The sequence below is a fragment of the Pseudopipra pipra genome, chromosome 4, assembly GCF_036250125.1.
Source record: "Pseudopipra pipra isolate bDixPip1 chromosome 4, bDixPip1.hap1, whole genome shotgun sequence".
NCBI lineage: Eukaryota > Metazoa > Chordata > Aves > Passeriformes > Pipridae > Pseudopipra > Pseudopipra pipra.
In genome coordinates, this window is record NC_087552.1 from 46,864,009 (window position 1) to 46,890,024 (window position 26,016).

The 26,016-nt window shown below is 34.3% G+C and overlaps 1 protein-coding gene across 2 annotated transcripts in view; it reads left to right on the forward strand.

Moving 5' to 3' along the window:
• SGCZ (sarcoglycan zeta) overlaps window positions 1–26,016 on the forward strand; it is a 421,202-nt gene that overhangs the window by 360,181 nt on the left and 35,005 nt on the right. For both annotated transcript variants that reach the window (XM_064652798.1, XM_064652797.1), the window contains one exon: window positions 11,309–11,431. In XM_064652798.1, the coding sequence (XP_064508868.1) occupies window positions 11,309–11,431 (123 nt within the window). The remainder of the gene's footprint in view (window positions 1–11,308; window positions 11,432–26,016) is intronic.

A 26,016-nucleotide genomic window follows, 5' to 3' on the forward strand; every position in this document is an offset into this window, starting at 1 on the left:
ATTGAAGTTTATTTTCTATTTATTGCACTGCTCTGAGTCCTGTAAAAATATACAGTTCCAAAACCTACTTCACTGTAACTTTAAAACCACATTGGAAAATAACACTTAATATCCATAGCTAGAACATGGCTGATTTGTTATGCTTATTTATGAATACAATTATGTTTATTTCCCTTTTCTTTACCTCCATTCAGAACAGTATTGAGTTTTAAGTTCTATATTATGCCAACACTAGACATACTTAATTGTGCCATTTGTAGGTGGGCAGAGTTTTCGTGATGTAATTTATCTCAAGCATGTACAGAATATTTAAAGGCATATTTCTTCTGGATTTTAAAAACTTCTTTAATACATAAATATATCTCTGAAAATAACTTCTTTTTCCTTAGGTTATTCTTAGAACGATAAATATTGTAGTTGCAACTGAATTATGGGCAGGTGGCACTGAATAAATGATTAGCTGAATCTTTTAAAATTTTGACTAGATTTCTTCCTGTGAAGAAAAGCATTCCATAAATCTGAAATTAATTGATCGCTGGGAATAGTCATCATTCACTGAATCACTAACATCAGTTAGAGATCAAAATACTACAGAGTGAGCATTTTTTCCAAATCAAAATTAAGGACTACATTGCCTTTAAAAGAGGTATTGCAATGTTTGAGTCCCAAAATTTTGCAGTTTTCCTTTTATGATATTCTGGACAAATGTTTTGTTTGGAGGAGTTGTTTTGTTGCTCTTTTGTCATACATATTACCAAGGGACCTGGACTTGTTACCACTATGGAGTTTTCAGACACTTAAAGCTTCCTACGCATTTTGCTTCTGGTGCAGAATAACAAGCCAGGTGCTAATTTAGCACATCCATTTTGTTCTGTGGTTGAGTGATTCTGGTTGGCTTGCCATATTAACAATCAAAAGCTTTCAGCTATTTCAGACAAAAATTTCACCTATGCTGCAGATCTTGCCTCTGAATTTGTACATCCATCTGCATCTAGGTTATATTTCCTTCCAGACACAAAATCACACATTCCTTTAAGGACACTTCAGATTTCCCAAGAGTATCCATATAGCCTCTCTAAGTGGGGTATTTCAAAGGTAGATAATCTGGCAGGGGTTCAAATCACAGATAAAGACACAGAATTTAAGTGACAGCAGGGTAGCTGCCTGAGGTAGATGTCTTCATCTATGAATTGAATTGCATCTTATGTGTTACAAGTCAACAATGAACTCCACTGAGTATCTTAATCAGAAGAGACACTTTCGGAATCTAAGAGCCCAAATATGCTTTTATCCTGCTTCTGCAGCTTTTCTGGCCCTTATCCCACTGTCAAGGGCAAAGAGACAAATAATTTCCTAAATGGATAGAGCAAAAATACGGAGAACTGGGCTAAGCCATCATCATCTTGTGCCATCGTCATAGCAGGTACTATGAAGTAGTTTCTGAGCAGTTGCTCAGAAATCTGCAAATGCAGCTCACTGATCTGCCAAGTAGCAGAACGTTTTAAAATTATCATTTTATGGTCATCAAGCTATAATTTTTTTCTCTTGTTATACTATCCAGTATTACCCAGTGGTAGCCTTTTTGTAGATGAGTCGTTTGTATCTTTTAATATTTTGTACATTCTTTCATTAAATCTTTCTCAGATAAAGTGTGTTTATATGAAATGCTGACACTTCAGGATATTTATACTGTCTAGCTAAAGCAGATAATCTGAGAAATAGTCAGTTTGGAAAAAATAGATTTTTCTAATCCCCCTGTATAATAGCAATCAGTGTTAAATTAATGTTATGAAAATTAAAATATTCCATTTTCAAGAAAGCTTCTAAGTGCTCTGATAGCTTGTGTCCTTTATTTCTCTCTTCAGTCTCAAAATGTGATGAATTCAATTCTTTATCTCAAAAAGTTTAATTTTCATTCAGAAATCTCTAAATGGTCTAACTCACTACATTGTGAATAATAGAATGCAATATTTTCAAGTCACAGCAGGTTTTATTTGAAGTCCATGGAAAACAGCCAAAAGTATCTGGAAGAACAATTTGTATTGGAGGGAAGAAAAAAAAAAGGAAGACTCAAAGCTAACCTCTCCCTAACAAGTGTGTATAAAGAATATATTGATAAGGTAGACATTGGTCACAGGTTGGACTTGGAGGTCTTTTGTAACCTGAATGAATCTGTAAATACGACTGAAATATTTTTTACTTTTATTTTATATTAATAAACTACCAAAAAAATGTTTACAGTACCTACAGGGTAGAAACAAATACTGTCACAATAACTGTCTAATGTGTACAAAGAATATTACCAGTCAAAAAGACAAAACTGAAATGCTTTTTTTTTAAATCTTCAGAAACCAAAATACAACACAGTTATTTAAAATGGTCACAGGGTAAAATGAGGAAAAGTAAGAAACTGTTGGGTTACATGAATGTATTTCACTTTATTCAATTTCAGTTTTAGTCCAGTTACCTCAAAATGATAAAGCAGGCAGCAGAAAGGTCCTTGCATTATTAGTAATTATTTTAGAGAGTATGCAGATGAGAGATAAGGTCTAAAAAGATGCAAACAGGTCAAACATCAGGTCTTTTTTAAAAAAAAATAAATAAGCAGGGTTGTAAAGATTTACAGACCATTGATTTTCAGTAGAATTTCTGGTAAATTTGTAGAACATTCAATAGACAAGTCCGACTAGAAATCTGACCTAAAGGAAATATGTAATGATAAATAGAAACAATTTTAGAGAGGAATGAATGACCTTATGATCTGCAAGATGTTATATTTCCCAAGGAGAAATTCAACATTCCTGTTTTGTCTTTGAGTTTCATCTATTTAATGAAGACCTTTCATACTACCCTTAGTATTTGTGTGTGCTCTTGCTATTTGATTTGGATGTGCTGTTCATTACATACAGCATTAGTCAGGTCTCTCATACTATGTATTGTTCTGTGTTTTTTTAACTCTTGCTTTTTTTCAGTTGAATATTCTGCAGTTACTTAGAGACAACTTTGGATTTTCATAAAACATGTAGTGACCAAACAATGTAACAATAACCTTGCAGCCTGGTTTAGCCAAGAGAGACAATATAAATTTTCCCACTGATTTTGTATGGAAATGTAATTCCCAGACTGCTTTAGTAAGCCTCAGCTTCCAAAAGGTATATGTTCAGCTTTGTAAATTATTTCAGTTGTAAAAAATAATTGCATCACTGAAAGCTAAAAATTACAAGGTTAAGGATAATGCTGAAAACTTGGAAAGTTCTCTTAGGATTTAGTACTATTCAGGTTGCATTCCTCATGAGTAATAAAAATTGATAAGCTTTCTATTATCATTCATGCTTTGTAGTACACAAAATATTTTAGAGTTATAAATAATTCATTTGCCTGAGCTGGACATTTGAGCTTGTCAATGAAAGTTTAGTTGATAAATGTGGCTATAAGAAGAAGTTAACATAGTGTGGCTATTTATTGATGTCAGAAAGAAAGATTCCTGGACAATAGAGGAAAACATGCATAGGAAAGATAATGCAATAAATCTAGTAATAAAAACAATATATAATTATTTGTAATTTTACCTACTATTTACTTTAAATATACTTAATTTAATAATTTGGTTTAAAATTTATCCATTTTTATATATCCATTTATATTTATATAATAATTATATATTTTATTTTATATTGTTTATGTATGTTTAAAATGCATGTATAGTATTATGCTTTTAGCCACTACAGAAGCAAAATAAACGTATTAACTTAAAGCTCAAACAACCTTCAAGAAGCAAAGAAGCACATTTCACCCACGTGTATTGCTCGTAACTGCTGAAATTATGAACGGTTGTGTCCGATCAGACCAAAGGTCTGTTTAGCCATGTAATTTCTGAGTCTCAAAAAGATAATATGATGTGGTAGAGATAGTAGGAGGAAAAGCACAGGTTTGCTCTTGAGCTGTTGTGGCCTTGTATAGAAGTAGCATGGAGAGTGCTGTCTGCTGCAACTTTTATACAACTTTCACATACATCTATTTTCATGCTTGGGGTTGCACTGTCAAGATGCACCAGGAAGACAGACTGCATGAAGAATGTATTCTATCCATTGCAGAGGTGGCAGGCAACATTTTGAATATAATGAACTTGATATACCATACCAGTGGCAGACTTGTCAGTGCTGGGTTAGTGGTTGGACTTGATGATCTTAGAGGCTTTTACAACCATAATGATTTTATGATTATATGAAGTTCCTAGAAGTAAAATCTGCCTGGGAGGGCAGAACTTTTCTGTGAGCTTCCATTTGACCAAGTCCTAAACCTGTAATATCACTAATCTTTTATGGATATTAGTGGGTCCATAGATCATGAAGAAGGAAGTGTCATGCTTCCACCATACCTGCTGTTTGATTCAGATGGTTCTACCTAATTTCGTCATATAAATGTGTGGCTTATTCCTTAATAACTTAAGTTGGCAGCTGGTGTTATTCACTCTTAAAAAGGATAACAAATATGTGCATTGCTTCTCCTGGCTTAGCGTTTGCTCCAGCTTCCCTTGTCTGAGTAGGCAATTGTTCAAACTAGGAAACCTCGAAGATCAACCTCTCTTAGAAGAAGCAGCTTTCTGACATCTGTACAGCATGGCCATCAGCTGTTGACAGACCCCACTAGGGTTTTTTTTTACCTTCTACTTTCACACATTTTAGATATAATGAAGATGGTCCCTCCCTTCCTCAGCAAATGGAACACAGAATATGTTCTGATTGCTGTGCATCTTTCTTTGTGTAGATGTCTTGCTCTCAGCTGAAAGTTGTCTTTTTTCAAATTCATCAATGCTTCTTCTATTCAGCTGCTATGAGTCCTTCGTGTTATTGCACTTGTATTCAGTGAAATATTCTTGAGACCTCTGGTGGCCAAAATATTATAATATCTAACTTTCCTATTAATATTGCTATGAATATTGACAAAAATTTAGGTGTATATTTCACAAATATTGATTTTAGACCCAGCTGGGGGTTGAATCTTTATGAAAAATACCTTATCTCTTTTATCTCCAATCTCAGGAGCATCAACACATTCTCATAAAAGTAACTTTCTTTGTCATCCACCTAGACTCTGCATTTAATAAATGTATAAATAACTCATTTTTCATTGAAGAACCAGAAGAAAGTACACTGAACATCATTATGTTTTGCATTTACAAGGATCATAAATTTGTGGTAATTCCATTTGAATTCTAGTCCCTATATTTAATTTCAGGTTGTTGATTTCTTATCTATGTCTGAATTTGTTATCTGCCAGGTGGACACAAAAAGTGATTTAGAAATCAGACACAACTGCTAGTGTTCATCTAAATTGGATATAAGTACAGAAAATATCTTTGTCAATTGAAGAAGAGAAAAAAATATAATTTTGTGTGTATTTAGTGTCGTTGACAGTTTCAACTTTTGTTTCATTATGTTGAGAATGAATGGAAATTCATTGTAGGTGTTGGAAACAAGCCAGAAGACCAGGCAAAGCAAATGTTTGCTTCACCCTGATTTTAACATTTATGTTACTTTCATCACTGCTGATAGAGTGGGAGTGGAGTGCTTTACTGACAAGAAAGAAAGAGCATATGATCTTAAGTCCCAAATATATTTTGTGTGCTAAATGAGTATGAGCAATATTAAATATTCTTCAAAATCCAAAAACTAAGTTTAAAGTAATGTTTGGGTAGAAATTGTAGCAAAAAACCCCACAAAAAAACCTGAGGAAGATTATTAATTTTAGTTTATCTATCTTGTCTCTACAGTAATGACTGTCTACATAAATTCTATTATTACCTCCTATTATATAATTTTGTGGAAAAGGAGATGAAAGGGAGATGAACTATGTGGAAAATACTGAGGAAAATAAAAGAACCTCAAACCTGAATATTGTTTCCCATAACAGAAATATAGGATACAGTGTGTCATAAAGCACAATATGCACATCCACTTGAGATTCAGTCTGCTGGTAGGGGAAATTCAAGCTGGCCAGCAAGCTTTAATCACTGTATATGCTCTCTAAACAGCAAAAAAATCCCCAAACAAAGTAAAACAAAGAAACAAAAAAGCAAACCAAAAAACCCTCACCTGAACTGCCTGTGCACACTTACGTCATGCAGAAAATTTGGTCTAATCACTAACAACCACCAACAGTTTAATTGAAATTACCTTTCCAAATATAATTTAGAAGATAGCTTTTACATGATTTTCTGGACTGAAGTATGTATTATTCAAGCAGATATGACTTGCTGAAAATAGTGATTGCTCTACAAGTTTGAACTATAATTTCAAAATATGTCCTTTGTTCATGCATGATATTCTGAGACATGATACATCATTTTTGTTAGTAGTACAGTTAAGGATTCAGACATTGTATGAGATGTGTATGTTTGTTATGTTGTTGGAACACAGCAATTTGCTTTACACTAGGAAGATAATACACTAATATACTGCAAATGCAACTGCTTGATCTTATTTCAACTGGGAAATGAAAATGTAATGAAACAGAATTCCATTTTGATAGCATTGATTACTCTGTAGGCAGTTTAACTTTTCAAAACCAGTTTTATAACATTCTCATCTGGTTCTACGCCAAAGAGACAGATTTAACATGTATTATGTTTTGTTAGTAATCTCTCAAGTGGCTTGAATACACTAACCACTGTTGCAGCAATAAGTAAGTAATACCGAGCACTGTTAAGTCCTGAGTGCAACATAAAGTGAAAGCCCATTTATTTTAGAATAAAAAAATATATTTACCTCCTGTAATGATATATTGGACTAGCTGAATTCTAGGTGTACTTTTATATAATATGATGCTGAAGCGGCACAAATGCTGGACATCTGAAACATATGTATTTCTTTGTCGAAGCTCCAGTTATTGTTCTTTAAGTCATTCTTCACGAAAACCTATATAACTCTAAATACACTGCAAGTTTTAAAAAGGAGTTATCAAAACACAGGCTGTCATTTGCAGTGATATATAAAGACTAATAGTGTGGCAGGTCTTTTTTTGATTTCTGACACATTTTCTGTTAGAAGCAACAACGCTGATGGGTGTAAAATAGCAGCATACAGTACTTATAATGCCACTTACTTTTAGGTACCTAAGCAATCATTAGCTCTTAAATAAAGATAAAACTATTAACTATTAAGTATTAAGTTATTTGAGATTATCCTTTGGATTCCTGAACCATAAGTATGGTTGCAGGACAAGGACATCTCTAACATTCTGTATTTGGTTCGTGTGGGAAGGTTCTGGTAGTGTGTCCAACAGAGCCAATGCCAACCGGCTCAAAGATGGACCCATTGCTGGCCACAGCCAAGCCAGTCAGAAATGGTAGCAGCACCTCTGTGATAACATATATAAGAAGGAAAAAGAAGTTACTGCAGAGAAATATCTGTGGCCAGAGAAGAGAGGAATGAAAATATGTGAGAGAAACAGCTCTGCAGCACCGAGATCAGTGCAGAAGGAGGGGCAGGAGGTTCCTCTGAAGCCTGTGGTGAAGACCATGGTGAAGCAGGCGGTCCCCATGCAGCCTATGGAAGTCCATGTGGTAGCAGAGATCCATCTGCACCCCGTGGAAGACCCTATGTCAGAGCAGGTGGATGCCCAAAAGAAGGCTGCGACCCTGTGGCAAGCCTGTGCTGGAGCAGGCTCCTGGCAGGACCTGTGGAGAGAGGAGCCCATGCTAGAGTAGGTTTACTGGTAGGGCTTTTGACTTTGTGGGAGACCCACCCTGGAACAGCCTGTTCCTGAAGGACTGTACTCCAAGGGAGGGACCCACACTGGAGCCGTTTGTGAAGAATTGCAGCCCATGGGAAGGACTCATGTTGAAGAAGTTTGTGAAGGACTGTCTCCCATGGGAGGGACCCCATGCTGGAGCAGAGTTAGGACTCTTCTCTCTGGGGAGGAAGAAGCAGCAGAAATAACATGTAATGAACTGGCCATAACCCTCATTCCCTGTCTCCCTGCACTGCTGTAGGGAATGAAGTAGAGAACCGGGAATAAAGTCCGCTGTGGCAGACTCCTCGCTTTGCAACCCATCACTGTTAAAAAGCCAGTCTCCAGGGCCATGATAATAAACACTGGTTGTATTGTATCCTTTCGTTTTTCCTAATGAGTTGAGTGGAGCGTTTTGAAATTTACTTCTACAACAGAATTCTTACAATACAATAACATTTCAAAATGCAGCCCTTATGAAGTGCAATGCAGTGTATTCTAAGGCCTTAGAACAGAATAAAATTTAGAAAATGACTGAAAACTAAACAATTCCAGAAGGGCTTTGAGATTTTGAAATCAAACTTTTGACTAAATCAGGAAAAATGATTGCTTATGATTTTTCCCCAAAGTGATATATTTTGGGTAATTTTTAATATGGCTTTCATAAATTTTGTATTAAATTAATGCCTTTTAATTGTATGTCTTTTAAATATTTCATAATTAAGAACAAATATTTCCAAACCAAAAATAAACACTATTCCAAAAGAGTATCAAAAATTGAATGTTTTGATAATATCAGAACTTATTTAAATTCTGAAAAAAATTCAACAGAAGCAGTCAGAAAATATGTAGCAAGGAATAAAAGCTAGACATTGTAAAAGGCTTATGTAAAATGTAAATGTTTATGCTATTTGATTTTGAACCTTTTAGTCTATGATTTTATTAGGGAAACATGAACAACTCAGTAACAGGCTCTTCTTTTTTCTCCCTCCGAAAGACACAGTGGTAAAATATCAATGGTACACAGAGAGGGCACAAATGTTATTCCAGTTATAAATAAGTGCTTAAATACCAGCATGCATTCTTATTTCAAATATGAAGCTACCATTTATTTTGTCATAAATAATATTAGCTTCAACTCTGATGGTATCTTGAACATCTTCCTTCGAACCATGAGGTCATGACATTTCTGGAAGCACTTATATTCAACAAGAAAACATTTATCTTTTTAGCCTCTGCTAGTCTTCCCATTCTGAACCATGAGAAGCATTCTGGAATAAATATTTTTGTGCAATGGTATTTAAAGAGGATTACACCTTGGTTTTACTGTCGTGAACAGTGTTTGCTCATGACTATCATACATCATTTTGAGCATTGAATCATAGCTGTGTGTAAATTATCAGTGGATCACATAACCTTCAGAAGTCATCTATAAAAGATCATCTATAATTTCTACAAGTATTTTTAAAAGTCTATAATTTATTATAATTTCTCCCTCTTTCAAATGAATTAAAAAGTAATATAATAATTTAATGCAGTTCTTAGAGTAATTTGAGTTATGTGGTTATCCCAATTTCATAAAGTAACTGGATAGAGTCAACAGCAGCATGGTTTATTTTTTAATGTAATTATTTTGCAGAAAAATATATAAGCTTAACTTATATGCAAACTAAGGAGTAAAATTGAAAAAAATTGATAAATTGACCTCTAAATTTCCTTGTGTGTTTCTGTTGCTGAACAGATACACAATAGCCTGTTGAACTCACCAGAGGTCTGATAAAGCCTCTTCTCACTGGGTTTCATAAAAGAAGCACTCATATAAAAAGTAAATATTAACATGTTTTTATTAGCTTTTTAAAAAGATATTTAAAAAGACTGTGACACAGTGCAAGAGAATAGGGTATCCTACTAAACTGTATTGTTAACATGCATCACTAGCTAAATGATTGCATTTTAAACAAATAATTCAAATGTGCCTAGGGGGCACCCCTATCGAGGACATCATCACTGACCTTTGGAAGGTATTTAAGAGTAATGGATGAATTCTGTAAGACAGATATTTATGAATATGTATTGTGATACATTTACCTGATAGACTATTAGACTTCATTATACCTTTTTATTAGTAAGCATTCTGGAATGTTTGTGAGGTGTAGCATTTATCCCATGGCTGACATTAGATCATCTGAAATCTGCCCCGTCTGTCTTTACAAAAATTTTGTATTTTTTCAAAACAAAGCCAACAATCTGTTTATCACATTTTAAAAAAAGTATAATTGTAGAGAGAGTGGAGGAAAAATACCACTTTACACACTTACAACAGAATAAACATGCCTAATTTCAACAAAATGGGGCATCACAAGTATTTTTATAGTTCCTTTTCATATTCTTTTTACTTTCATAAATTAAAGATAGTCAGAAATTTTTTACAGTACAAACATAAGGTCATGTGAAAGTAAGAGGAATTGTTGTTTTGATTTCTTATCTGATTCTGCAAATTAAGGGCTGTTATGGCAATTCCTTGTCCAAAATTTGCTATTACAGTTTTTTAGTTTTATTACATATTTTGATAATGTACATTTGGATATTAACCTGAAAACTTCTATATTAGAGAAGCAGGAGGATTTACAAACCTATAAACCCGATTGTTAAAGTGAAATGACATACATGGTTTTCTTTGTCCATAAGGCCTTCCCCATAATTTTTACCCATATAGATTGCTTCCAGGTGTACATTACAATTCAAATTAGGGATCAGTGAGAAAATTTCAGATAATTATTCCCTGAAACCTTATATCTCGCCTTACATCTGGTTATGCCATATGCAGTTCATTGCTTTTCAACACCATTTTCAGAAAGAATTTAGTAGACAAAACACTGAAGAGTAAGGATAAGACCAGTAAATGTAAAAGCATAATAAATTTAAAAGAGTTTTGATATCTGCAACCTTTTTTATTGGAGTTAGATCAATTCTATATGTCTGTCTAATTAGAGTTATTTTAGAGTTTTTGATCTTTGAGATATTTGGGAATATTCTTTCATAAAATATGACATAAATTGTGATATCTCAGTTCATCTTTTTTGGTATCTTGATTTTTTTGTTTTGTTTTGTTATTCCTCTGTTTAAGTTTGAAGTAGAGCTGAATGAAAATACCTTTTTCTGCTGTGTTGCTTTGTTTGTCTTTATGGAATAGGCTAACGTGTTATCTTTTTTTTTCCCAATGACAAGACTGCAATTTAAACTGAACAAACCCCAGAAAGTTCTGTCTGAATTGGTATTTCAAGATCACAGTGTTTAAGTACATTCTAAATTTCAGTGTTGAATTCCACACAACTCTGAAATAGGTGTTTTTCATAATTACTTTAAATTCTATCCTGATATGAAATAGTGAAATAGACACTCTGCAAATTATTTTAACAGTATTTTATAATGCAAATTATCTATCAGGCTTACAGAAAGCCCAGTATTTTGTCAAAGCCTCATGGAGTCGATATATTTTGGGTATTCCATGTATGCTGATGTTTATTTTAATTCTTACAAAATATCCTAGATGAAACAATAACTTACTTGATTTCAGGAGCTGATGCTGTGGAGGCTCAGTGTAAGAGATTTGAAGTGAGAGCAAGTGAAGGTGGAAAAGTATTGTTTTCTGCAGATGAAGATGAGATTGTCATTGGAGCTGACAGACTGAAAGTAACAGGTATGGTAACGATAAAGTGTCTAAATAGATGTAAACAGTATATATTTTTTTAATATTTTTAGTAATAATTAAACAACTAATCTTCTACAAAATTATAATCCCTTGTAGAGGAAAAATTCTTCTCATCATCAGTGATTGCTTGACCAACCAAAAGATGTTGCATAATCTAAAAATCAATTCCTCTAAAGGCAGATATGAATTTAAAGTCTGCAGGATCAACTGTGATACAAATCACACTTACCATTGTGATTTGGCTTTTATATGTTACCATTAAGCATTGTTTTGTAGTACCTATGCCATTTGTTCAGGTAATGCTCCTTCACAATAATAAAAACTATTGTCATATACTATGACCTTTGTTTTTTCTATATATACAAAGTATCAAGTCTAACTTCCATCTGAATTAACAGTATGTTCTCTGCTTTACTTCATGAGGCTCAGCTGAACCATTGTGAATAGAAATCTTGTCTTGACTTGAGCATTTTTTCAAGAAAGTAAGAAAAATAATTGTCATTACTAGATATATATATATATATATATAAGTAAGTCATTTGATATTACTGTTATGGATTCGCCCTAGCTGGCAACTAAGCCTCACACAGCCACTCGCTCCATCACTAGTGGGGATGGGGGAGAGAATTGAAAGAGTGAAATTAAAAATACTTATGGTTTGAGATAAAGACAGTTCAAAAACTGGTAAAGCAAAAGTCACACATGCAAGCAAAGTGAAAAAAGGAATCCATTCACTTCTTTCCATGGGCAGTCAGCTGTTCAGCCATCCCTAGGAAAGCAGAATCCATCATGTGTACTGTGAAAAAAGAGAATCATACTGAATCCTGCTAAAGTTCAAACTCAGTCATAATATTAAATGCTGAGAAATTTAATCTTAAATATAAAATTGACATAAGAGATTTCAAAGAATATATCAAAAGTTGAAAAATAAAACATCTTACAAATGACACTAAGAATTAGATTTCCTGCCACTGAGAAATGTGATCATAAGTTTTAGATGTCATGGTAATTATTTTTTGATCAAACTTTTTGCACCATAAGTACTATTTTTGTCCGAAGATTCTGTGATACCTTTAAATTTTCCAGCAAACATGAAGAATTGTGCATCCCTGTGATCTCCATCAATCAGACTGCATTACTTCACATGACATGATATGACTGATGAAACCTGGCAAGACATCATAATGTCAAACATCAACCAGAATTTTTTTCTGCCTTTATTTTTCTCAGGCATGTGTTTTGGTTATCATGATGCCTTTGGGGTGAAGGTAGGAAAGGAATCATTGAAGAACAAATAAAACAAAAATTGAATATCAAAAAGCAAATATAAGCTGGGCTTATTTGGAAATTAAACTCTCACATGTAGTTATTTAAGTGTGGTAATACAATAAAATTATTTTATTTTCTTATGTAGCGATCAATAGTGTCTCTTAGGAAACACTTAACTGTAAATAGGTCCAATAAATGATTCATTTTGATAATAATTTTCTAGACTACTATGGCAATGTGGGATTTTTTGTATATGATTTTTTCTCATTTTAGAAGAATAAACATACTTTTAAAAAATTATCATAAGACAGTCTAAGAAATTGTTGATTAATAAAAACTTGTTATATTAATTAGACAGCTTCTCATTGATTATTTTTGTAACATTTTTATTTGTAAATTTTTATATAGGCAGCCTATTTCAGGGAGAAAGGTATAGTAGAAACACTGTAGTAATCCAGATATCGATTTATTTCCCAGATAAGAAATATATGGAATCAGTAGTACTTTCTGTTTTAGAGATATTGCAACCATATCTTTCCCTATTAAGAGTCTGTCACTTTAAAATTAGGCAGTTGGCTGATTTAATTTAAAATACTTATTATTCCTTCCATTGTAGCTTTTTTGTTTAACTGTGTTAACTCTTTTCTACTTTATTATTCAAGGAAAGAATAAAAAAGATTTAACTTTTTGCTTTATTAGACAGGTCTGTTAGAATTGCAGCTGACTCTTGCCCCTTTGAGCAGAGATGCTTCCTGCCACCAAGCTTAATGTGTATCACAGAGCTTTGTAGGGAGCGACGAGAAAGCCTTGATGAATTGAACATATTGTTGAAGAACTGGGAAATAAGCAGGAATAAGGAGCTGACTTTCTGGTGGGCTTACAGCTTCCTTTCTGCACACTGTTAAACCTTTCTCCATCTCTTACATTCACCCTGTCCTAGTGAATGGACAGCATCTGTAGTATCACAAGGTCTCCTTCCCTCTTCCTGCAGTTACAGAGCAAGAGTATCTGCTTGACTTTTACTTCCGTTATCTAAATCTTAATGCAAAGTTTCCTGCCCCTTGCTTTTATTTTGTATTTCTCTTAATTGCAAAATGATCTCCGTAAGATACTCTTGTAGCAGAGTTGTATTGGTCACCCTTGGCAATGAGAGTACAAGCATATATTGTGAGGCAGCTTTACCCTGCCAGAGTACTTTTGAGAGAACAGATTAAGAAGGCCTAGGTTGGTATGCATTTTTTTAAGACAGTGCTATGAAAGAAAGTTATAATTCTTACTATAAAAACTTTCACTGTATGTCTCTGATAGTACAGTTTGTCATCCTCTTTTTTCTTAAACCAAACTTGTATCTACCAGCTGTTTAAAAAGTACAAAGGAATGTGGACCTCGCCTAGATATAGTCTAACTACTCCTACTTTTTTTGACAACTCAACCAAGGTTTTTTCTCTGACTTTTGAGGTGGTTTTCTCTGTTAAGGCTAAATACCCATTATCAGAAACTCTTTTTTCCCATTAAATTTATACTGTTTTATCCAAATATACAAATATTTTGCTTTTTTTGATAAAAGTATGCTTTTATCTCTATGCTTTTTGAAGGAGAAGAGATGGCAATTTAATTCTCATCTTGTCTCCTACATGTTCTTCTGATCTGTACCCTTCCATCACTTTTCTATATTGTTCTTTAACCATAATTTTATTTCTGATCCTTTTTCTGAGACCCATAAAAACTATACTGTAACTTGTTTTGTTACAGGTTTTACATGACTGCTAAATCAGTTGTACTTTTAGATGTGGCTTTTCATGTTTATTAATCATGTTTAAAAAAAGGCAAATTAAATAAGTCTTCCATCAGAAGCTATCGCTGTTCTGCAATCAAATTCAATTACGTTTTCTAGATGTAGCACATAAGCTGTGTCACTTTTTCTAAATAACCCAGTCTAAATTGTTTGGAAAATATTACCTTTATCGAGAACTAATTTATTTTGTTCCCTATTACTTTCTTAAATGCTGGCTTATTTTCTTTCATCCCTTAATGCTGCATGTCTGGGCACAGGACCTAAAGTCCTTTCTGGATAGAACTGAATTTTTTTATAATGATAATTTATATGTCAGCAATAATATTTTTCCTCTAAAAATAAATAAGAAGCTAATTAGAAAATTGTCAGTTATTGTTTTACCAAGATTTTATTAATAATTCTATAGAGTTCAACTCCTTCCATAATTTTTGGAAACACAAAACTTTTCAGATACGTGGCGTTCCATGTCTGTATTATATGACCTCATACAATTAGATGAAGATCACTTTGTTTCCATATTTCAAACATAAAAATAGATCTCATTATGGGAAGTGCAATTGTACTAATGTTTGCACATTGTTGCCAGCAGCAGTAGGAGAAACAAAAAGAAGAGGCATAAAAAACTTGCAGATCATTACGACTTCCTAAGAGCCTTCTTCCTTGTCAAATAGCACAGCTAAGTAGAAAAATGGAAGTCAGAAGAGGACAACATACTTCAGCTGTAATGGAAACTTTCTGAGATTAATAGCAGGATGTGTATAGGTCAAATCTAATTTGACACCAGAACAGTGTCAGGAAAAATCTGTGAAGGGCTGGAAGTATATTTTTCATTACGCCAAAGTATATGCTTACAGTGGGTTCAGTATGGCTTTTGATCAGTCATTAACTTTACTAGATGAAGGATGAGAGCCTTGATGTATCAAGGAAACTTCAGAAGATACCTGCATACTTATATTCTGTTAATATTCTAATAATAGTGAGAATTAACATGCAAAAGAGTGCATCAGTACTTCAGTTTTGATTTTAAGATTATGATGCAGGACTGTGAGTCTGTAGGTAATTGAAATACAGAAAGGTCTTCCAGAGTAGTTAAAAGGAAATGATAAAATAGAAATATGGCTTATGGCTATAAAAAGGAAATATGACAGAAATATGAGGAAATATATGTGAATTGCAAATTAGGTTGGAAAAGTAGAAATAAAATATTTATAACAAGTACTGAAATGTAGAAAAATAAATTATTATTTTATGTATGTTGTTATTACAGTAGGCGTATATCTAGTACATTCAGAGACTGAATAGTAATTTCGGTATGAATGGGAAAGATCTTGGATTTGCCACGTTCAACTGGTGGATTGTCATTCAGGACAGATGGAGTTTGGAGAATGAAGTGGCACAAGATGAAGGGAAACAATCACTTTAAGCTGGCTTATGCAGCCAAATTATCTGACCACAGTAAAACTACTGCATTTGATGTTGTTCTAAAAAGTTAATCCTTTAAGTAGATAGGCCAGATTCTCAGTATCCTGGAGACTGCATGAACCAGAATTCTTTTATCATCATCTCTCAGTAACAAAAATGCATCATATACATAGGATTTTTGTGTTTCCTCAGTAATGTCTACATTAATATGTACTACAGAATGTACTGGATGAATAAGGTTTCTGACAAGCTTATTTAGATCTCAAGAAAGCACTCAATGTCCAGACTTGTCTGGAGAGCTCTGTTTGAAAGATAATATTATTGTGGTAATCTAATCACTTGGCAATAGAACAACCTGTCAGGGCATTACTCTGAAGGTACAACTACAGAGCTGATTACAATCATATGCATGTGGGCTCCAAGCTGCCTATGAACTGAAAGATGTATAGGCAGGCTACAAGTGGTGAGACTAAGTAAATAAATTTCTTATCCAGGACATTGCATAAATACATTTGTATCTTCTAGTTAAGGGTAGAATGCACCCAGCCAGCTCAGACTCCAAGCGGTGTGTGCTTACACCAGCCTCCAGGTGACAGTGGAGATTGTTGGAAGACTATACTCACTTGAAGATAATAACAACTAATTTGCAAAAGAAATATTTTGATTTTTGGCACTTGAACAAAAACATGCCAAGGAACAGAAGAATTGGTCTCAGGAATGTATGTAAAGTGAAATAAGCCTTCATAACATAATTTTTTTTGGAAAAAGGAATAAACCTAAAAGCAGACAAATATGCAAACAGTTCTGTCAGCCCAGGAAAACATGTTCAATTTCTTACAGCCATTTCACTGAAAAATACTCATCTACGCTGTTCTGTAGACAGAGTCATAGAAGGAGCCAGCATATAGTCAGGCAGAAGAAAGGAAAAGAAAGGAAAAAAATAAAACCAGCAAAATTATACTCTTCTGATGTATAGGGAGAAGAAAATCATCCTCTACCTAGAGAGTTAACCTTTCTATAATCCATATTTCCTGAATACCTCTCCTTAAATAATCAGCTTCTTTTTTTGCCTCCTTTTTCATGGTAGCATCATGACATAAGAGGAGACAGATTTCAATCCTTTCCTCTCTTTCTGGGCTGTAATCTATTTAATTCTATTAAATAAGGTGGGGTTTTTTGAGTTGATTCTGTGTTTGTCTTAGCTGTTCCTTTTCAGAATACAACCAGCAGTTATCCAAAGTTACTGGAGAGTATTTACCCTGGTCTGGTAAAGAGGAGTATCAGTCCAGAGCCTGGTTCAAACTTACAGAGTGAATCTGATTTTCAGGCTAAACTTTTGACATCAGGATTAAACTATTGGGTATTTGTGACCAATGTAAGAATTAATAATTTTAGGAAAACCTACTAATATCTGCATTATATGATAGTCATATTCCACATTCCCCATTGAAGAACTATGCAAAGTCCAGAGATGCAATTTAAAATACTTCTAGTTTTGAAGTGTTTGAATTGGATGATTCCAGGCAAATCCACAGGAACCTATGGAAGGGTCAAAGCTCAGTGGAAAATTGCCCCATTATTAATAAGCTGAGATAACCCTTAAATCAAAACAATACAGCTTGATTAGAATGTAAACAATAAACCTTCAGAAGGTTTAGATGCAGGAATTGGGTATTAATTGGGTTCAGATTTTGTAGTAACATTCTAATTCTTAAACCTAACATAAACCTGACACACACATGCCCTCAGGCTTTGTAGTTTTGAAAATGCACATTTAAATTGCAGCAGTCAGACCCATCTCTATTTTTAAGATATAACCACTCACAGGAGGGAAAGGTAAATCACAAAAGAGCTCCAGCATTACTAATTTCTTTTTTTTTTTAATTTTTTTTTTTTTTTGCCTTAAAGAATTTGCTTGTGGTTTATTTATGCCTGGAAACAAAATTTTGTTGTTGAAGATAAGGATCAGGCTGCACAATACTACAGGATTTCAGTTCAATGAAAAGTGTGTTTGGTTCCAAATACTCTCCCTATAATGATGACACTACAGGCCAAAAATGTCTTGCTTTGTCCTGGAGCAATATTCTCATTAGATGATAGAAGATGAGATAATTTGGATTTCAATTTGTAGAGCTTTCAGAATAGGAAAAATACTATTATATTTTCAGGAAATATTGCAGGCATCTGACTTTTTGCAAAGAATATACTGATGTACTTCTTACTGTGAGCCATGTAATACATGTCAGAACTGCACTTCATTTTCTCTGAATTTTATCCTAAACCAGTAAAAAGTAGATTTTTTATTTTTATCCTACCTTAAGGCAAATTTTTATTTCAACTTTCAGTACAACCTAATGTATTTAGTAGTCATAAACTGCATGGTGAGATTATATATGCATTATGTCATGACATACATCATATTTTCCAAATTTACTTATAAATGAACAGGAAGATCTTGACTCTAAATTTAGGTAGAAAATAGCTCAAATCCTCTCATGAAGGTACTGTTTGAGCGCAGGGCAGTCACAGTTTGAAACAAAGCCTTAGTCAGAGGAAAAACTAGCAGATCCCCACCAGTAAAATCTTGGACTTCATTGTTTTCCCTAGATCTATTTATAAAGCAGGTATGCAGGCAAAGCTGTGAAAAACACAGATTCAAATAATGTCTGCTCTGCAATACATTTCAAAGCTTATTCATAGCAGTCTCCTATACGCTAGGAATAATTTCACACACAGGAAATGACTCCAGAAAAAAATTATTTCACCCACGAAAATATGGCCTGCAGCTTTCAGCCTACATTGTGAATTTAAATTCCTATCCTCACTGTGGCTAATGATGAGTTTACATTTCACAGTGTCTGACAGCATTAAATTCAGCACACCAAGACACAAATATAATAAGCCATCATTTTGGCTGTGGAAAAATATCATCAATGTATATAGGCCATTGTATTTGAATTAAAAGTGTATAACAATGTAGCTTTGCTCAAGATTCAGAAAGTACAGAAGTGTGTATGTGTTATAAAGATTAAGAAATATAAATAGAAATGTTTAAGAATTCAGATTAGGAATCGAGAAGTAAGAGTGGCAAAAGTCAACATGTATTCAATAGAAAGCATGAAATTATATGTGGTAAGAGTTATCTCATAATAAGAGAATGAAGCAAAAACTTGAATAGCCAGGCAAAACTGTATAACTGCTCTGAGATTCAAAAGGCAAATGGATTTATACTTCATGGGTATTGATGAAAGGGCAAAGAACCTATGTAGTGACGTTGACCACAAACTAAAAAGATTAAACAGATTAAGCTTTTTATAAAGAAAAATAATCATCTAATGCACAAGGATTAGTGATAATATTTTGGAATATTGGAACTAACAAAAAAAACTCCCAAGCCTTTTTAAAGAAAGAATAGTGAAACTCTGAAATAATTTGGCTGTACAGAATGCAGAATTTCCTTCATTTCCTTCTTCAGAGCTAATTATGTCATCTGTTGAAGATACACTGATTTGATTCTGATTTGGTTTGGAGCTTAATGATCCCAGCAAGGAATAAGCCTTAGAGGAGATCAGGTATTTTCTTTTTATGTCTAGTTGCAAGCCAAGTACTATAAATTCAATAAAATTTGTTCTTTCTAACCTTAGTTCTTAGTTAGATACAGTCTTTCTCATTGTAGTTTTATCTTCACTGTAGTTTTATTTATATTCTTTAAAGGGTTTTGTTAGCTATAATACATTGGTTAGAATGAAAAAGCATGTGGGTAGCATGTCCAAGAAAACAGAGATCAGTATATGCATTTGCAGCTAAGTCTCCATTTTGATCTCTTAACTAACTACTCATGAAATCTGTCATTTTGACTTTCATGTAAAAGTATTTCTGTTCAAGCTAAACATAGGATTCCTTTTTTCTCTTTTACAAAGTAAAAGAAAAATTATAGCAATTTTTTTCTTGCATTTTTACTTTTCATTGTGCATTGCGGTCTGTCTGTAAATCCTGAGCAAGTCGCAGCATGATGGGACATTATGAGAGAGGTGGAATACCCTCTGCTACAGAAGGAAGGGCATGCATCCTCAACCAAGGTCCAGCAAGTAGTGTTTGTCCAGCAAGAGAACCAGCACCTACTTTCTTGGCTTTCTCTGCTGGCTTTCAGCACGTGCTTTCAGAGACAGGCAAGCCATGTACCAGCTCTACTCTCTGCACTCCTTCACATTCTCTTAACACTTTTGCTCTGGTTTGTTCCAGGAAAGTCCTTCAGTTCTCATCCCTTCCACATGGCAGCTGACGAGTCACAAGCTGACCAGTGACTGGTTAACAACTTTATTCTTTTACCTCATGAATACTTTTGTTTCTTGAAAGATATGTCTTTAATATAAGCGCAAGTCTTTTGGATGCAGTGGAACTTCATTATGTATTACCTCCTCTATTCAAAATTTTCCATCTACCAGCCAAACCAGTTTTTCCCAGTAGGCACTTCTCTAGGGAGAAGCTTCCTTTTTCTGAGATCTGATCATCAGACAAGAATCTTGAAGTAAGTCTCAGTAGTATACTGTATGTGATTGCAAACAAGTTTTCCTTTTACTTGAAATCTAACTAGATGCAATCTAGCAAGGATGGTCTTGAAAATGCTAATTACATTGGTGTACACCCTAGTCTGACTGAATTTGTTTACACTGGATCATATATTCCAGGCTTAGAAACATATCCTCTGTAGACCTTCTTTCCTACTTTGTCCTCTGTTGTAAGCAATCCTTGCAGATTTTCAAGTGGGCTTCCCAGACCAGAGAGAGCATCCTTCTTGATGAAACCCTTTCAATTTCTTCAGACTTCAGCTAATCTCTTTCTGTAAGGAATTAATTTCTTTCCTCCTCTTACCTCTTTCTTAGAACTTAATCCCTAAATTTGGGGATCACCTGGTTAGTAAAGTAAGCTTCTCTGGAGAGCTCATTCCAGTGCTCAAACACTCTCTGTGTGAAGAACATTTTTCTGGTATCCAACCTAAACCTCTCCTGTCACAACTTCAGGCCATTCTCTTGTGTCCTGTTACTGGTCACCACAGAGAAGAGATCAGTGTCTGCCCCTCCTCTTCCCTGTCACTTGTAGACTGCAATGAGGTCTCCCCTCAGTCTCCTCCAGGCTGAACAGATCAAGTGCCCTCAGCCACTCTTCATACAGCTTCCCCTCAAGGCCCTTCACCATCTTTGTTGCCCTCCTTTGGACGCTCTCTAAGAGCTTAATATCTTTCTTATGTTGAGGTGCCCAAAACTGCACACAAACAGTGAGACTGCACCAGTGCAGAGCAGAGTGGGACAATCACCTCTCTCAAACAGCTGATGACATTTTGCCTGATGCCTCCTGGAACACGGTTGGTCCTCCTGGCTGCCAGGTCACTACTGACTCATATTCAACTTGCCATCGACCAGGATCCCCAGGTCCCTTTCCACAGGGAAAGTGCTAAATCTTTTTTTTTTCACTTTATTATTTAAAACTGTAAAATTGTACATAAGACAATGTGCATTTAATATTATATATTTTAATTTGAGTGATCTCCTGTCAGGTCTTATTAACTATTTTTGTTTTACTCAAACAGTAAAGCGAGGTGCAGAGTTTCGAGATATTTCATGCCAAACCTAGTAGATCAGTGTTACTCTAGGAACATAGACTCTTTAGTTCCTATTTAAATAAGTGCTGTCAGTATCATGTATACTGGTCCAAGCTGTATGCTTTGATGAGGTGGGCATTCCTAGGTATGACACTGAGCAAAGTTAGTGCAAACTGCACTGTTTTGAAACAGAGAGCAGCACTGCAAAACACTGTAATTTCACAAGATTAATTCATAAAATGGCATTAGAACTGTATGAACAGAAGAACACACCACAATTGTAGCTGATTTGGATCATATCTTGGCAAACTAGAATATCTGTGGTTAACCACACTGACATTTTAAAATAACCTTGTACATCGACCCTTTCATCTTACTGGAGAGAAAATGAAAAAATTAGGGTTTGGCCATAAAAAGTGACAATTCTATTGTCCTTTGTTTCCTTCTGTGTGCAGTTCCTCTTTGCATAATGTATTTCCCATATGTCAATTTAGAGATTAATTGCTTTTGGGATGTATTATCAACTTCACTTTTAAGTAAAATTCTGTACAGTGAGGGGAAGATGAGAAAGCTGCATAAATAAGCACACTTCACTACAAGTAGGGATAGGATGAATAAGCTGAGGAAGGTAAAGCAACCAGACACCTCTCCTTTCATAAATCATCATACTGTGTGTGGTTGGTAGCCCGCACCAAGACCTACACATCGATGCATTCATAGATAAACTGAACTAAATATGCATAGCATAAATTCTACTGGTTTGATTTATGAAGAACACTCATACTGATCCTGTTAATACTAATATCAGTAATGGATATAGTGGGATATATTTATCTTCCTCTTCCTAATTAGAAAGCATTAGAATTCAGTTTTATGCTAACTGTTCCTCAGCACATATCTTAGTTTTCATTGCAACTATTAGATAACAGGTTTGTAAAACATTTGAAACTTATTTTGTGAGCTGTCTAGAGAAACACTGCTAGAGAATAGATCTAAGCACAAAAATACACATGCACACATGCACAGTCATGCACACACAAATGCCTTCCAGTTCCTCCAGGCAACCTTACCACTTTACAAATGCCAAAATATCATTTAGTTCAAGTAGAGACTTTTCCCTTAAGTCATTATCATTCTAAACCAATCTGATACATAAAGTGTGAAAGAAATGACAGTGAGTACTATAGGTTAGACCACTTACAGTGTTAAGAGTGTGTTTTGTGTCCTTTTTCTACATCACTGTTTGCAAAGCAAATGTGTTGTGTTGGTCAGAGGTCTGGATACAGCAACACAAATTTTTAAAAGTACTTGAATATCATGCTAAGACACAAGATGGTTCCAAGTTCAGCAAAGCAAAATACTAGCATTAGCCAAATGCTAGGTTCACTTGAAAAATTTCTGTCCCAATTTATGGTTGAAAGCATGAGGTGGAATTGGTAGTTGCATCTGAAAGTCTTTCCTCATTAAGCATCAAAGGGAGATAGCTTTTTTTAAAAAAATTATATTTATAACGAGCAAGCCAATTGTATTATTTTTGCTATTTTTATCTTAGCAGCATTACCAAACAATGGACTACTTTTTAAATATGTTTTTACACTCTCAATGTGGAACAGAGAAAATGCAATAGATAAAGCATACTGTGAAGAAAGCGTATCTATCAACAAGTTTGTTTCATGTTTTAGCTCTCAGAAGTGTTTTCAGGCTTTTTATAGTTACAGTTTTTTCTTCTCACTGTCATTCTTGGTGTTGCCTTTGTGGTTTATATTTAGATTTAGAGTGAAAGGAAAAGAGCAATTAGAGTCTCTGAAGTTTAAGTTTTAATGAAAATACTCTCTTTTTTTTTTCTTCTTGACAGGAAAATCTAATAGTAATTCAAAACAATTTTATGTTGGCAAAACATTGACATAAAAAATTATTATAGATATTGAAAGGAACTTTTAATACAAAACAGGGGAAGGAACAGAGGGAGTATCGTGTTGCAAAAAAAAAACATATTACTTACAGTGATAAGATGCCTAGAGACCAGAGGGAGACTAAAGGACAAGAAAGACTAAATCTAAAAGAAATATATTCCTTTGGAAAGTTTAACAATAAAAAAATAAAGGTCTTTCCCAGCCACATTCTTTTCAGTGAAAGCTGAAAGGCTGGAGTGATAAGCATCATGACAGTTTATTAACAGGATAATATGGAGAAATACCTCATAGAGTTCATCTGAAGAAAAGGCAAAATAAGAAAGATTTTCTTTTTTGTCTCTTAACATGTCTCTAAAATTAGTAAGGGCTTTTGTTGCTAGTTGGATAATGGATATATATTCTTTCTGTTTTAACTTAAAAATGATAAATCAAAATAAATGATTCACGATGACAGTCGAATTGTATGACATTCTGTTCCCTAGGCATGACTGTCCTGGATTCAGTTTTCTGTTCTTAAAACACCTGAACATAATGTACTTTAAGAGGATGTAAATAACAGGTATCTCTGGCAGCTGACTACACCAAATTTTCATGCAGCAATAAAGCCTGCTTCGTTAATTTTAGCCAGATGTGCCTTGGTATGCAGTGGAAAAATGCTTAAATCTTAGAAGTCTGAATTTATGATAGGTATGTGAAAGGTGAATTTATGATAGTTGTATTGCAGCAGTGACAAGAGTGTGATTTTTGAGTCTCTCCTGACTCATGAACAGTAAAATAGCAAAGACTAGACGAGGGTTGTGTTGCAAAACTCACAGCAGAGCTGGGTTGTTGCAAGATTTGCCAGGTAATCTGAATTGCGGTCATAGTCTGAGCCCTGGATACTGCTCCTTGGTGACATAGAAGGGAGTATTGAGGCTGACACTGATAAATTACTCTGTGACCAGCTCAGTCCCATCTTGAAAATGGAGTGGTGGATCTAGTCCTAAATTACTGCCATAATCCCTCTTCCAGCAGCATCTGCAAGGTATGTGGCAACTCTCCTGCGGTTCTTGCCTGAAAAAACATCTGAGGCTTTGGCAGAAGATGTGTATTTCAGCCAATGTTCACGTCTTGCAGTATGATTTAGTATCTTGTCCCCTCCTGCAGAAAATGCTGTCTTTCCTGTGATTGATACAGATCACGCATAGGCACATGTTTACTGTCATGACCATTGATGGTTTACAGTCACTGCAGTTAATTGGTTTGAAATACATCTGCTTCCATTTTATTGCTGAATGAAAAGGTTTGCTTCATGGCTATGCAGTCTTGAAGATGAGAATATTATGTGACAAAATTATTGTTGCACATTCACTCTCTGTTTCACAGCTGCAGAATTTCCATTTAAAGCTGCAGCAAAGACTTACCTAATGACAAGTTTGAATGTGCTGTAGTCATCTGAGTAATTTACTTCTAGAGAGAAAAACAGAACATTAAAAAAGAGCAGGAACACAAAGACAGTCATAATAGGTTATAATCACTAGTAGTAATATCAACTTTTTAGCAACCTTGTGAGGAACTGATATTATAGCTTCATTTTATTTCTCATATCTGAAAAAAAATAGACTTCCAACAATTAGAGATGCTAACATTTTTGTTTAAGTTTGGTCTAATAGGCACAAAAATGCATTATATCCACATATCTCTGTTTTAGCATTGTAGAAATATGTGGGAGGATAGTTTCCAGATTTTCATTTTTGCTTTAATATTAAAGTATTTGGAAGCGTTTGTAGACTTTTAAAACACATACTATGTACTTACATATGGTGGACTCCTACAGGGTGCACAAATGCACTTATTTAAATATTTGCTTATAATTTATCAATGGCATGTAAATTCCAATACAGTAAAAATGCTATAGCAGAGCTATTTAAAAAATCTGGATAACAGTCCTGCTGCTTTGTGGCCTCCTTTGCATAAGTAAAACAATTTCCTAAATTGTAGTAATGCAGCAGTAATTATCACATAACAATTTTTCAGTATGCTGCAGTAATGACAGAGAACAGAAATAAATGCACATTTCCATATGGCATAGAGAACTGGCCACTAAAACCTATATAAGGTACCCTATGAAGCAGTTTCAATGTGAAGGTGAAATCAGGTGACTTCTGATATGGTTAAAGTGGGATTCCCAAACAAGATTTTCCCACTTTAGATAAAATTCAAATCATCAGTTGCTGATCAGATGGTGAAGGCAAAAGCTTCAATGTGCTTGGTTTCTGTGCATTGTTGCTCTAATCTCAGTCCATTATCAGTAGTTAACTAACCTCTAGAGATGCCACTTTCTCTATTTTGACTATAGATAAAATGTAACTAATCTGTGCTCTTAACATAGCCAACGAATGAGATGTCTAGACTTAATGGCAAAATTCCTGGTAAATTCCTCTGAGCTTTTGACTTTTCAAAATCAAACTATTTATTTATGGAATATTTTAACTGAAGGGCAAATGCCCTTTGCTTTTATAAAAAATTAATAATTCAGAGTTCTTTAGAGCTTTTTGAAGCAAATGCATTCCAGCCTGTACCTGAAATAGTGTGG